The sequence below is a fragment of the Homarus americanus genome, unplaced genomic scaffold, assembly GCF_018991925.1.
Source record: "Homarus americanus isolate GMGI-L3 unplaced genomic scaffold, GMGI_Hamer_2.0 scaffold24922, whole genome shotgun sequence".
Classification (NCBI taxonomy): Eukaryota; Metazoa; Arthropoda; class Malacostraca; order Decapoda; family Nephropidae; genus Homarus; species Homarus americanus.
Genome location: NW_024722610.1, coordinates 6,481,077 through 6,496,483, shown reverse-complemented (window position 1 = coordinate 6,496,483; position 15,407 = coordinate 6,481,077). Strand labels below are relative to the sequence as shown.

At 42.2% G+C, this 15,407-nt stretch overlaps 1 protein-coding gene across 1 annotated transcript in view; it reads left to right on the top strand.

The window, feature by feature from the left end:
- The window catches only part of LOC121862946 (transcription factor IIIA-like), a 247,654-nt gene that overhangs the window by 6,979 nt on the left and 225,268 nt on the right, over positions 1 to 15,407 (top strand). Inside the window, exons 2-3 of the mRNA XM_042361399.1 lie at positions 3,018 to 3,389; positions 5,504 to 5,616. Of these exons, the coding sequence (XP_042217333.1) occupies positions 3,018 to 3,389; positions 5,504 to 5,616 (485 nt within the window). The remainder of the gene's footprint in view (positions 1 to 3,017; positions 3,390 to 5,503; positions 5,617 to 15,407) is intronic.

The following is a 15,407-nucleotide window of genomic DNA, read 5'->3' as shown; positions in this document are numbered from 1 at the left end:
CAAAGTCGAAAACTTTCGACCAATATCGCTGCTAGAGGTACCTGCCAAAATCTTCGAAAAAATAGTCAACAAGCGATTGCGGATGGATCTGGAGGACGAAGACGTGCATAATCCCTGCCAATTCGGCTTCCGCCAGTACTGAGGCACATCCACCACCATAGCTCAGGCCTACGAGCAGATCGCCAATGCCATGGCTGGCCGCCTGCAGTGCAATATAGTGTTGAGGGATGTCAGCAAGGCGTTTGACAAAATTTGGCACGCAGGGCTGCTGTATAAGATCATGCAACTGGGGCTACCCGAAAATCTGACGCGCCTGCTGTGTAACTTCATTATGGACCGCAGAGCCAAAATCAAGATGCAAGAACATTTTGGAGAAGAATTCTCACTATCGAGCAGCGTGCCTCAGGGCTCTTGTCTCTCACCAACCCTTTACACACTCTACACGGCTGACCTGCCACCCCCAATCGTCGGCAGCGAGTACGTCATGTATGCCGACGATGTAACACAGATCGTCACCTGCCCAGGAAGGTCCACAGTAAGGATGGCGCGACTCACTGCTCGGGCAATAGAGGAGATCTCGGAGTATGAAAATAAATGGAAAATAAATACAAACAAAACGAAATTTGAGGTCATACCCATAGCCAAATTCAAGCCGGCCCCATTGATGATCGACGACGAAGAGATTGAGTACTCTAAACAAGGCAGGTTGCTCGGCCTCATCATCTCTTGGACGGGCATCATTCCCCATGTGAATGACAGGCTAAATAAAGCCAAAGTCGCCGCAGCCAAATTAAAACGTTTTAAACTGATGCCCGAGAAGATACAAGGCGCTGGTGAGGCCTGTGTTGGAGTACCCACATACTGTATACCACTCGCCACACTCGGGAAGACTAGACTACAACAACTACAGAGCTTCCAAAACAAGTGTTTGAGATCAGCCAGTGGCCAAGCACAACCCTACCAGGAGACAGTGGAAACCATCCACCTAAGAAATAAAACAGAGGCCCTCAACGTCAGGTTCCATCTCCTAGGGAAGAAGGTTTGGGACAAGCTCCTGGACGACCCTCACAGCCCAGACCACCTACGCGGGGAAGACATCAACGGAGGGAGACCCCACGCCTGGTGGCCCCGGAGTCTGCCCGCACTATAACGACCCAACCCACGACCCATCTATGTCCGCCACAGTGATCCACCTTAGATTAAAACTTAGATGATATAAATTCACATTTAACAAGTCACAATCAAGTGAGTCCATAACGTAATACAGTATAAGATTTTAATAAACTTGTAATTGTAAAATAAATCTCTTCATTGTCTACTAAAATAACCATTGTGCAACCTCATCCTAAATCCTAGGTTAGCTTAGTTAGCCAACAAACTCTGTAATATGTAAAACAAGGGGTGTCGTCCCCCTCTGTTTACTGGTAATTCATTAAACTTCTTTTCCAACCTTTCCCCCCACGACTATATGTTGTGACTTCTCCATCCCTCATGTCTAGCTGTGCCTTGAGCCCCAGCATGCTTTCCATCCTTTCCCCACCTTAACCTAAAAAAAAAAAAAAAATGCCTTGTTCATGTTTTCTTATAATTTCCTGCTTGGTTTGGATTGAAATCGCTTTTCTTGATCTCTTAGGCCCCATGCTGGATTCAAACAATGTCAACACGTGATTTTGTAAGTTTAAACTATGTACCGTAGCTGTAAATAAAGAATATTTTCTTTAAAATAACACTGCACTGCGCTATATATTGTCAATATGTAAAATAAATTTCAAAATGACCAATAATTTGCTTGGAAACACAGAAAAAAAGCATTTAGTTGAAGAGAGTCTCAAGCAAGATGTTACCTCCACTGAAAACAGAGAGACTAACGCTTGATTGCTGTGTTAAGAGGCTGGATGGCGCGCATAAAACTAGTGACTTTACCTTCAATTATGTTCAATAATTGTTAAAATGACTAAAAATTTAATATGAATTTTTTAAAATTATTGAATAGTATAAACTTCTTGATATTTACTAAAATAGTAAGGAATTTAAGCCCTAAAACCGATTACTGTATTGGCGGACTAATACTACAGCTGGTTGATCTCCAAGTGCAAGTGAAAACATGTTGAGGTCGGCTCTTAAGAAACTCGTTAACCGAGGGATTGCTCGTTAACCGAAGTTAAGAATCTTATGGGAGGTAACTCGTGAACCGAGGCGCTCGTTAACCGAGGGATTACTGTAGTTAACTATTTTTTATATTTACTGTGGATTTATTTTAATATTTGAGACAATTTAAATTTTTTATTACCTTTTACTTTCAGTACAGGTACTTGAGTATTTTATGAATGATGTACATTTTTACTTCTACATGCGTACATTGACATTTGTATACTTTTTCTTCTACTTAAGTAACATTTTGCCAAGGTACCAATACATTTACTTAAATAACAAAGTCTGGTACTTTTTACAACTCTGGGAGTTCCTGACTGGAAGCAATGTTGGGTTTTCTTGAGTGGTATAGACATAGTGAGAATGAGAAATGAAAGATTGGTAAAAAAAAAAATACAGTATGCACAGTATATAGAGGTGGCTGGTGTAGAGAGGAAAATTGGGGAGGGGGATAATGATAGGATGAGGAGGGGCATGAAAGGAGGGGGATAGACATACAATGGTGTGAATGTGTGTGGCTTTGAGTGTTTTACAGAAATACACCTGCTGCTAATGTGTCATGGTAAATTGTTTTTAAAGGATGTGGATAAATTGGTGGGTCTCCCTCTGGGCAGTTTAAAATGAAAGCATCATATGTAAACAAACAGCACCATAGTTAGGGAGACTGTTACCAGGAATCAGTAAGAGCAAGTGACCCAAGAGTTGTTCTTTTTGGTTCTTGCCACATGTATTTAACACAACAGATATGCACAGTTGTATATGATATGCACACATTTATTTATAGTAATACTTCTCATTTCAAGTGAGGATTCTTCAATAAACTCTCTTTTCAGAGAACAAATATAGAAGTTAACTTATCTTTCCAGATGGCAAGAGAAAACTACATTGAAATATCTATGGATTTTGATAATGTACCTCATCGTTTGAGTGGTTCTAATGAAGGCTCATCATGTTTTAAAGATGATGCTAATGTTGTCATTGAAAATGCAGCAGAAGAACAAGGAAATGATGAGAAGGGAAATAAAGAAGTGAAACCTGACAACTTTAAGAGAAGTAAAATCAAGCTGACAGAAACTTGTGACAGAACCAAGGATGTGAGCAGTCATAGGGAAGGCCCAGAAACATCTCTTACTCTTAAGGCTAAATACTTGGTGCATTCATGCACTTATGAAAGCTGTGAAAAAGTTTTCAGTAGACCCAGTCGCCTTGCTCAGCATCTAAGGACACATACTGGTGAGGTGAGTGTGTGTGAGGGTGAGGGATGAAAGCTTGCGTAATGTAGGTAATGACTTTCCGTAAAAGCACCATTTAGATTTTAGTTGTATAATTTTTTAGACCCATATATTTATAATATAATACTTTGTACTACATTAACCTCTTAATTAGGAATAAAGTATTGTACATTTAATTAAAGCTGTAAATATTTGGTATTCTCACATTTGCTCAATTCAGTTTCTGGCCAGGCAACTTTTGTAATACACTAAAGCATGCCCTTACAATGCGCAGATTTTTAATGCGCAGCCTTCACTTATTCGTGGCTAACGCCCTGGTTTTACCCAAGGATGTCTGCGGGTAGTTTTAAAGTTGGTGGCATGTTCGTGACTGAGACAGGGAGAGCACGTGTTTTGTGGCGTCCTGCAAGGTGTCTCTGCTGTCCTGGGAGGCTTACTCAATCCGCCTCAGTCCAGGATAAACACTTGTCCGTCTCATGCATGTGCTTCTCCGCTCTCTTAACAACTGTGCTCCTCGTGTCCTCAACCATCTTCATCCAGCTGCGGAAAGGCGACCAAACAAGATATAAAAGAAGGTCATGGCCCTTGTGGAGAAGATACAACTGCTGGATAAACTTAGGAGTGGCTGCGTGTGGCCGGGAGTATGGCATCAGTGAGTCAACTGTCTGCTACACCAAGAAGAAAGACAGGACCTTAGCATAGTTAAGCTTTTAATCCAGTTTTGATTTAATGGATGCCCCTCAGAATCAAGGATGGCTGGCCCTAGGGCCACCTAGGCTTGAATTTGTTTCAGGTGTAGAAGCTGTCCCCAACACAGCAACTACACCCTAAGTTAGTGAGTTCCATGACCCAGTGTCAAGGAATAGTCCGAGAAGACCAGACAACTCGCCAACAACACTGGCTAACCATTACCCCAGAACACGATCCACAAATCAATTAATATCCAGGTCCTCAATTGCTGCTCTGTACACAGAGGCAAATGGCATAAAGAAACTTTCTCATAGTTTCACCCTGCCCGGGTATCGAACCCAGGTACACTAGCTTGTGAGACGAGCACGCTGACCATTACACCACAGGTCATCTTTTCATACATATGCATATACTGTACTGTACACCCATCCACCCCATTACACTACCAGTATCAATTGAGGGTAACCTGGTGTAATGGTTGTCACGAAAGGTTGGAAATTTCATAACCTGTCAGGTTGATCCAACCATTTTCTATTCATTTCCCAGTAAACAGTCTTTGTAAAATTTAAAAAAAATTGTGGTTACAACTCCTGAGAATTTGGTGATGGAGACTAACATTTGCAACTCCTCTTCTCAGTCTCCCACTATAACTTTTACTTATTTTATCCTCTTGGCACTTATCAGCCTGTTAGCCGCTTGTGTGGTTAGCTACGTCTCTTTTACGCACTGTTGGCAAGTAATAGGCATGTATTGGTCCAGAAAGTATCTGTACCTGGATACCTGCACCAATGTTGGTCAAATCTGGTCTTGAATGAGTTTACACTCAGTGCCATCACAACACTCATTGGCAGGTTCCAAGAGTTCACAACTCTCACTCTAAAAAGAGTTTGCTCTAACATTTTTCTGAATTTGTGGCTACTTCAACCATAAGCTGTGATCCCTAGTGGGGCAGACATCCACCAGCTCCAGGCATGAACTCTCGACTGAGTAATGTCCTCTGAAGTGTTTATAGACATCCATTAAGTTAACCCTTACCTGCCTTTAGTATAAGCTAGGCAACTGTAGGTGTTTTAATCTCTCAGGGTAACAGATGCTGTAGTGAGTGCACCTGTCTGGTGGCCCTCATTTGGGCATTTTCAAATAACTGACAGTCTCTTGCATATCTCGGTAACCAGATGGGGCTTTCTTTAGAATTGTACAAGGTAACTTACTGTACTCGCTTTCCATTCCCACCATGTAATATTATTTCCCCAATTTTCAGCCCTCTCCATTACTCATATCTCTCTACTGTCCCATCCATGACGATATTTAACAACCAAAATTACAGTACAGGTACTAATGAATCAACAAATTATTCATTGTCTTCATGTAGGAAATATGTAAGTATCATTGCAATAATAGATTAATAGTATATTAGTGTACATTTGCAGAGACCATTTGTGTGTCCAGCAGCAGGCTGTTCTCACTCATACACTCGGCAACAACATCTCAAGAGACATATTGAACTTGGACACCAGGAAGATACTTCTGAAGAAAACTTCAAGTAAGATTAATAAAATTATATCTTAATAATAACCCTTAAACAGCAGCTGAAGGGATGGTGGCCATCATCTGTGGAAATTAGTTATATTGATGGTGGCCATCATCAGTGGAAGTTACTTGTAGGGACTGTGGCCATTATCAGTGGAAGTTAGCTGTAGGGATTGTGTGGCCATTATAAGTGGAAGTTACCTGACGGTATTGTGACCATTATCAGTGGAAGTAAGTTGTAGGGACTGTGGCCATTACCAGTGGAAATTAGTTGTAGGGACTGTGGCCATTATAAGTGGAAGTTAGCTGTAGGGACTGTGGCCATTATCAGTGGAAGTTACCTTTAGGGACTGTGGCCATTATTAGTGGAAGTTTGCTGTAAGGACTGTGGCCATTATAAGTGGAAGTTAGCTGTAGGGACTGTGGCCATTATAAGTGGAAGTTAGTTTGCAGGTAGGGACAGTGGCCTTTATCAGTGGAAGTTAGCTTAGGACTATCAGGACTGTGGCCATTATAAGTGGAAGTTAGCTGTAGGGACTGTGCCCATTATCAGTGGAAGTTAGCTGTAGGGACTGTGGCCATTATCAGTGGAAGTTAGCTGTAGGGACTGTGGCCATTATAAGTGGAAATTAGTTGTAGGGACTGTGGCCAGTGGAAGTTAGCTGTAGGGATAGTGGCCAGTGGAAGTTAGCTGTAGGGATAGTGGCCAGTGGAAGTTAGCTGTAAGGACACTGGCCAGTGGAAGTTAGCTGCAGGGAGACTGGCCATTGTCAGCGGAAGTTAGGTGTCGGGATGGTGGCCATCATCTGTGTAAGTAAGCTGTAGCGACAGTGGCCATTGTCAGTAAACTTTAGATGTAGGGATAGTGGCCATCATCACTGGAAGTTAGCTGTACAGACAGTGGCCATCATTAGAGGAAGTCAGCTGTAGGGACAGTGGCCACCATCAGTGGAAGTTAGCTATAGGGAAAGTGGCCATCATCAGTGGAAGTTTAGCTGTAGAGATTATGGCCATTATCAGTGGAAGTTAGTTTGCAGGTAGGGACTGTGGCCATTATCAGTGGAAGTTACCTATAGGGACGGTGGCCATTATCAGTTGAAGTTTGCTGTAAGGACTGTGGCCATTATAAGTGGAAGTTAGCTGTAGGGACTGTGGCCATTATAAGTGGAAGTTAGTTTGCAGGTAGGGACAGTGGCCTTTATCAGTGGAAGTTAGCTGTAGGGACTATGGCCATTGTCAGTGGACGTTAGCTGTAGGGACTATGGCCATTGTCAGTGGACGTTAGCTGTAGGGACTATGGCCATTGTCAGTGGACGTTAGCTGTAGGGACTATGGCCATTGTCAGTGGACGTTAGCTGTAGGGACTATGGCCATTGTCAGTGGACGTTAGCTGTAGGGACTATGGTCGTTGTCAGTGGACATTAGCTGTAGGGACTATGGCCATTGTCAGTGGACGTTAGCTGTAGGGACTATGGCCATCATCAGTAAAAATTAGCTGTAGTGATAGTGGCCATCATCAGTGTAAATTAGTTGAAGGGTCTAGCCATCATCAGTGAAAGTTACCAGTAGGGCCGTGGTCATTATGAGTGGACTTCGGCTGTAGGGACGGTGATCATCGTCAGTGGAAGTTATCTGTAGGGACAGTGGCCATCGTCAGTGGAAGTTATCTGTAGGGACAGTGGCCATCGTCAGTGGAAGTTAGCTGTAGGGACAGTGGCCATCATCTGTGGAAGTTAGCTCTCGGGATGGTGGCCATTGTCAGTGGAAGTTAGGTGTAGGGACAGTGTCCATCGTCAGTGGAAGTTAGCTGTAGGGACAGTGGCCATCATCAGTGGAAGTTAGCTGTAGGGATAGTGGCCATTGTCAGTGGAAGTTAGCTGTAGGGATAGTGGCCATTGTCAGTGGAAGTTAGCTGTAGGGATAGTGGCCATTGTCAGTGGAAATTAGCTGCAGGGACAGTGGCCACCATCAGTGGAAGTTAGCTATAGGGAAAGTGGCCATCATCAGTGGAAGTTTAGCTGTAGAAATTATATCCATTATCAGTGGAAGTTAGTTTGCAGGTTGGGACAGTGGCCTTTATCAGTGGACGTTAGCTGTAGGGACTATGGTCATTGTCAGTGGATGTTAGCTGTAGGGACTGGCCATTGTCAGTGGACGTTAGCTATACGGACTATGGCCATTGTCAGTGGACGTTAGCTATATGGACTATGGCCATTGTCAGTGGACGTTAGCTATACGGACTATGGCCACTGTCAATGGACGTTAGCTGTAGGGACTATGGTCATTGTCAGTGGATGTTAGCTGTAGGGACTATGGCCATTGTCAGTGGACGTTAGCTATACGGACTATGGCCATTGTCAATGGACGTTAGCTGTAGGGACTATGGTCATTGTCAGTGGATGTTAGCTGTAGGGACTATGGCCATTGTCAGTGGACGTTAGCTATACGGACTATGGCCATTGTCAGTGGACGTTAGCTACTATGGTCATTGTCAGTGGATGTTAGCTATACGGACTATGACCATTGTCAGTGGATGTTAGCTATACGGACTATGGTCATTGTCAGTGGATGTTAGCTGTAGGGACTATGGCCATTGTCAGTGGACGTTAGCTATACGGACTATGACCATTGTCAGTGGACGTTAGCTATACGGACTATGGCCATTGTCAGTGGACGTTAGCTATACGGACTATGGCCATTGTCAATGGACGTTAGCTGTAGGGACTATGGTCATTGTTAGTGGATGTTAGCTGTAGGGACTATGGCCATTGTCAGTGGACGTTAGCTATACGGACTATGGCCATTGTCAATGGACGTTAGCTGTAGGGACTATGGTCATTGTCAGTGGATGTTAGCTGTAGGGACTATGGCCATTGTCAGTGGACGTTAGCTATACGGACTATGGCCATTGTCAGTGGACGTTAGCTATACGGACTATGGCCATTGTCAGTGGACGTTAGCTATACGGACTATGGTCCGTTAACTATGGACTGGCGTCAATGGACGGACTATGGCCATTGTCAATGTTAGCTGGACTATGGTCATTGTTAGTGGATGTTAGCTGTTATGGCCATTGTCAGTGGGCGTTAGCTATACGGACTATGGTCACGTTAGCTATCACGGACTATGGACGTTAGCTGTAGGGACTATGGTCATTGTTAGTGGATGTTAGCTGTAGGGACTATAGCATTGTCAGTGGACGTTAGCTATGGGACTATGGCCATGGACGTTAGCTGTAGGGACTATGGCCATTAGCTATGGTCATTGTTAGTGGATGTTAGCTGTAGGGACTATGGCCATTGTCAGTGGACGTTAGCTATACGGACTATGGCCATTGTCAGTGGACGTTAGCTATACGGACTATGGCCATTGTCAATGGACATTAGCTGTAGGGACTATGGTCATTGTCAGTGGATGTTAGCTGTAGGGACTATGGCCATTGTCAGTGGACGTTAGCTGTAGGGACTATGGCCATCAGTAAAAATTAGCTGTAGTGATAGTGGCCATCATCAGTGTAAATTAGCTGAAGGGTCTAGCCATCATCAGTGAAAGTTACCAGTAGGGCCGTGGTCATTATGTGTGGAATTCAGCTGTAGGGACGGTGATCATCGTCAGTGGAAGTTATCTGTAGGGACAGTGTCTGTCGTCAGTGGAAGTTAGCTGTCGGGACAGTGGCCATTGTCAGTGAAATTTACCTGTAGGGATAGTGGCCATCATCAGTGCAAGTTAGCTTTAGGGACTGTGGCCATCATCAGTGGAAGTTAGCCGTAAGGACAGTGGCCATCATCCGTGGAAGTTGTGTGTAGGGATATTGGCCATCATCAGTGGAATTTAGCTATAGGGACAGTGGCCATCATCTGTGGAAGTTAGCTCTCGGGATGGTGGCCATTGTCAGTGGAAGTTAGGTGTAGGGATAGTGGCCATCGTCAGTGGAAGTTAGCTGTAGGGACGGTGGCCATCTTCTGTGGAAGTTAGCTGTAGGGACGGTGGCCATCTTCTGTGGAAGTTAGGTGTAGGGACAGTGTCCATCGTCAGTGGAAGTTAGCTGTAGGGAGAGTGGCCATTGTCAGTGGAAGTTAACTTTAGGTACAGTGGCCATGATCAGTGGAATTTAGCTCTAGGGATAGTGGCCATCATCAGTGGAAGTTAGTTGTAGGGACAGTGGCCATCATCAGTGGAAGTTAGCTGTAGAGACAGTGGCCATCAACAGTGGAAGTTAGCTGTAGTGATAGTGGTCATCACCAGTGAAAGTTAGCTGTATGGACAGTGGCCATCTTCAGTGGAAGTTAGCTGTATAGACAGTGGCCATCATCAGTGGATGTTAGCTGTATGGACAGTGGCCATCATCAGTGAAAGTTAGCTGTAGGGACAGTGGCCATCAACAGTGGAAGTTAGCTGTATGGACAGTGGCCATCATCAGTGGAAGTTAGCTGTAGGACAGTGGCCATCAACAGTGGAAGTTAGCTGTAGTGATAGTGGTCATCACCAGTGAAAGTTAGCTGTATGGACAGTGGCCATCTTCAGTGGAAGTTAGCTGTATAGACAGTGGCCATCATCAGTGGAAGTTAGCTGTATGGACAGTGGCCATCATCAGTGAAAGTTAGCTGTAGGGACAGTGGCCATCAACAGTGGAAGTTTGCTGTAGTGATAGTGGTCATCAACAGTGGAAGTTAGCTGTAGTGATAGTGGCCATCAACAGTGGAAGTTAGCTGTAGTGATAGTGGCCATCAACAGTGGAAGTTAGCTGTAGTGATAGTGGCCATCAACAGTGGAAGTTAGCTGTAGTGATAGTGGTCATCACCAGTGGAAGTTAGCTGTATGGACAGTGGCCATCTTCAGTGGAAGTTAGCTGTATAGACAGTGGCCATCATCAGTGGAAGTTAGCTGTCTGGACAGTGGCCATCATCAGTGAAAGTTAGCTGTAGGGACAGTGGCCATCAACAGTGGAAGTTAGCTGTATGGACAGTGGCCATCATCAGTGAAAGTTAGCTGTAGGGACAGTGGCCATCAACAGTGGAAGTTAGCTGTAGTGATAGTGGTCATCAACAGTGGAAGTTAGCTGTAGTGATAGTGGTCATCAACAGTGGAAGTTAGCTGTAGTGATAGTGGCCATCAACAGTGGAAGTTAGCTGTAGTGATAGTGGTCATCACCAGTGGAAGCTAGCTGTATGAACAGTGGCCATTATCATTGTAGTTAGTTGTAGGGACAGTGGCCATCATAAGTGGAAGTTAGCTGTAGGGATAGTGGCCACTGTCAATGGAAGTTAGTTGTATGATGGTGGGCATTATCAGTGAAGTTAGCTGGAGGGACAGTGACTAGCGTCAGTGGAAGTTAACTCGAGGAACAGTGGCCCTCTAAAGTGGAAAGTAGCTGTAGGGACAGTGGCCATCATCAGAGGATGTTGATTGTAGGGATAGTGGCCATCTTCAGTGAAAGATAGCTGTAGAGACAGCAGCTATTATTAGAGGAAATTAGCTGTCGGGATTGTGGCTATCATCAGTGGAATTAGTTATAGGTACAGTGGTCATCATTAGTGGAAGTTAGCTGTAGGAATGGTGGACATTATTAGAGGAAAATAGCTCTAGGGATACTGGCTATCGTGAGTGAAAGTTAGCTGTAGGGATAGTGGCCATCATCAGTGGATGTTAGCTGTAGGGACAGTGGCCATCATCAGTGGATGTTAGCTGTAGGGATATTGGCATTCATCAGTGGAAGTTAGCTATAGGAACTGGCCATCATCAGTGGAAGTTAGTTGTAGGAACAGTGGCCATTGTGATTGGAAGTTAGCTGTATGGACTGTGACCATTATCAATGGAAGTTAGCTGTAGGGGCAGTGGCCATAATCACTTGAAGTTAGCTGTAGGGACTTTGGCCATCATTAGTGGAAGATAGCTGGAGGGACAGTGGCCATCATCAGTGGAAGTTAGCTGTATGGACTGTGGCCATTATCAATGGAAGTTAGTTGTATGATGGTGGGCATTATCAGTGTAGTTAGCTTTAAGGACAGTGACCATCATTAGTGGAAGTTAGCTGTAGGGACAATGCCCAGCATCAGTGGAAGTTAACTGTATGGACATTGGCCATCATCAGTTGAAGTTATCTGTAGGAACAGTGGCCATCATAAGTGGAAAGTAGCTGTAGGGACAGTGGCCATCATAAGTGGAAAGTAGCTGTAGGGACAGTGGCCATCATAAGTGGAAAGTAGCTGTAGGGACAGTGGCCATCATCTGAGGAAGTTTATTGTCAGGCCAGTGGACATCATTAGAATAAGTGTGCTGTAGGGATGGTAGCCTTTATCAGTGGATGTTATCATGTTCTGTGCATTTAACTTTAGTTCGTATGAGGGCAGAGTAGGGGTATCCTTAGCTGGTACAGGTTGTACCTCTCTAGTCCGGCAACCTCGGGACCTGACCGGTGCCGGACCATGGAAATTGCCGGGCCATGGAAATTCACCCTTTTCTTGGATAGATAGTGACTTGTGCTTATGCCTGGAAGCACTAGCACCACTTTCTCTGCGTCATGGTCTCTTTGAAGACATATTGAAGGGTTAAATGTCGTATAGTAGCTTCTCAAATTTCGCGAGTTTTTAATTCTTAACGTATTTTATTGGAACACACAAAAAAATAAATAAATAAAAATTTTGACAGCGGAAACTTGAATTTCGACGGGTTTGAACGGCCCGCCAACTTGCAGACGACGTGCATAATCGTGTAAACAGCGTCATTTCTCTTCTGTACAAAAGATTCATTATTGTTTATTACTGAATGTCTTTTTTATTGAATTAATGTTTATGTGTGCAAAATGAGCAATACAATTCATTAATAATACGTAGAATATTAAAACACACGAGGAAATGACAGCATTGTTTTTGTTGATTACAAAACCAGTGACTGACTGGTTCTACATATAAAACTGAAGAAAATAAGACCTTGGTTGTAGCTGTAGTAAAATTAATATGGTTGTTTTAAGTAATGTTATTTAATGTTAATAAATGGAACAATAGAAGTAGCTAACGATAATGGTAAAGAAAAAGAGAGATCGCATATGTAAGTGCGCATGCGCACACGTGAAAACATATTGTCATTACTTTACATAAGAATATGAAAGCAACACTTATTTACTGTTCATATATATTTTAATTAATGTTTCTGAATTTGTTTTTATTGAATTAATGTACGTGTGTGCAAAATTAACAATACAATTTATTAATAATACGTGGAATATTAGAGGAGACGAGACGGCTGCCGGCATTGTTTATGTTAAAGCTTACGAAACCAGTGACTGATTGGTTCTACATATAAAACTGAAGAAAATAAGACCCTGAGTTTAGCTGTAGTAAAATTAATGTAAAAAATGAATATGGTTGCTTGAAGTACCTGTAATGTTATTTAATGTTAATAAATGGAACAATATAAGTAGCTAACCATTAATGGTAAAAAAAAAAGTGAGACTGCTCGTATGTAAGTGCGCACATGTGAAAATATATCGTCATTACTCTACATAAGAATATGAAAGCAACACTTATTTACTGCTCATATATATTGAAGGGTTAAATGTTGTACTCTGTATAGACAAGCAGAGAGAGAGAGAGAGAGCAGCCGAACTGCCGGATGTAAACAAACCTTAATTTCCCGCGGCTTTTTTTTTTTTAAGGGGATTAGCCCACCCGGGCATAGGTCACTGACCCACATTGGGGCCTGAGGGGCAAAAATTTAATACTCCTGTAATAATAATAATAATAATAATTCAGATAAGTAAAAAAAAAAAAACTGCCTATCTACCTATTGGACAAACTAAAATCGTTCCGGACCACGGGAGTTTCCGGACCACAGAATGCCGGACTAGAGAGGTACAACCTGTAGTTGAAGGTTAAAGTTAATTTATTTATATAAACACAAAAAACATTTTTTTATACTGTTCTGTGTTTTTAATTCTATGTAGTGTACATATACTGTTTTTTTTAATGCTGTATACACTACCATACTGTACCTGTTTTAATGTTATGTTTGTGTTTAATGCTGTACAGGTAGACTTTTATTTATGATCTCTATTTATTATATTTAGCTATAACGATGGTGATGTTCTAAGAACACTTCCCTATTTACAATAAAGATCTTGCATGAATGATGGCTATTGTCTGGCCAAGCTCGGTGATAAGTTGAAAATTGTACAAGTATCCCTTGTTTAACAATTTCCTTCCTGAAAACCTCTTGTTAATGCGAAATAATTGCTAAATGAGGGATAATGAGAAATTATATTCTAAATGAGGAATAATATCTGTGGAGATGACATAAAATTGTGAAGCAGTCTCCGACTAGCCACCCAGTAGCACTCCATGCGGGTGAGGCTGAGCTTTGAGCTATGTTATTGTTCAATCCCTAATTTTGGGTAGACATTTTTATTTTTTTATTTTTTTTAGTGTTACATGCAACATAATCGTTCATATAAAATATGCAAAAAACTAAAAAAAAATTAGAAAAGATTAACATAAGGTCAAACACATAAAGAGAATAAACATTGCTTACGTTTGCAGAAATTGGTGTCGGATCATGGGAAGGGAAGATAGTTGTGGTATCCAACATCGAGCTATGTTAGTGTTCTTTTTCAACTCTTTATTTTGGGTGTTGTGACTTTTACAAGTTATTGAGTGCTGTATGGACTGTTCATTACCCTGTACAGTCATGCGTCACTTAACGTCCTAGATACGTTTTTGGAAACGTGACGTTAACTGAATTGGACGTTCTCCGAACATCACATTGTGAACTTTGTATTTATGCTTACGTGTATGTGGAATATTGCAGTGTACTTGTACACTACACAGGAAATCAGGTTAAAAGTACTGTACTGTACACTACAATAGCCAAAAAAACATAAACCAGTAACATAGGTATTTCTTATATCTATCAAAACATATTATGGATATACAGGTAGTTCTGCTATAACGCGATAATTGTGTTCTTGTAAAATATCGTGTTATAGAAAATCGCGTAATAGAAATAACAGGGCTTATGGAGAAAATAGGGTTAGGTGCAGATTACTCGAAATCGAAAAAAATTTAGTAGTTAGCCTAACACAAAGGATAGCACAGTCTAAATAAATGTTACATTCATATCTAATAATGAAATCATACAGTAAATTTAACACTTTACCTTGAAAAAATATGAATGTAACTTGATGGGGAGAAGGGTGATTTTGAGGTTGATAACATCAAGCTTCTCTTCAAGTGTTATATCCTTTCTTTTACGATAATCACCGGGAATTCTATCATCAGAATGCTTTTTGGAGATATTCTTCTTTACCATATTCACAGTTAATACCACAAAATTGGAGAAATAGTGAGCAAAAATCGCGTTATAGCAAACAAGCGATCGCGTTATACAAATATTGTTCCGAATTCATAAATCGCGTTAGAGCAAATTCGCGTTATCAAAACACGCGTTATAGCAGAACTCACTGTATAGTTACTGTACTGTATCATCATATGCCTGGCAGCACAATCTATAAGAACATGCGATGCATGCATGAGCGCGCCCGCCCTAAGGCCACTTATGTCCGCTACGTCCCTTTGTCTGAACGGGTTTTTTTTTTATCCCCACTATTTTCATGGGCCACGGACGTATATGCGATCGGACATTGTTCAGACGGACGTAAAGCGACGCATGACTATATTATGCTGATATTATGTTAAGTGAGTGAAATTTGTAATAATGTCGGGAAAGTGTACTGCTGTTTCGCCTTCCTCATCAGTGAAGGCCAAACTCACCCACAAGTCCTTGAGTTTGGAGGTGAGGCTTGACATTATA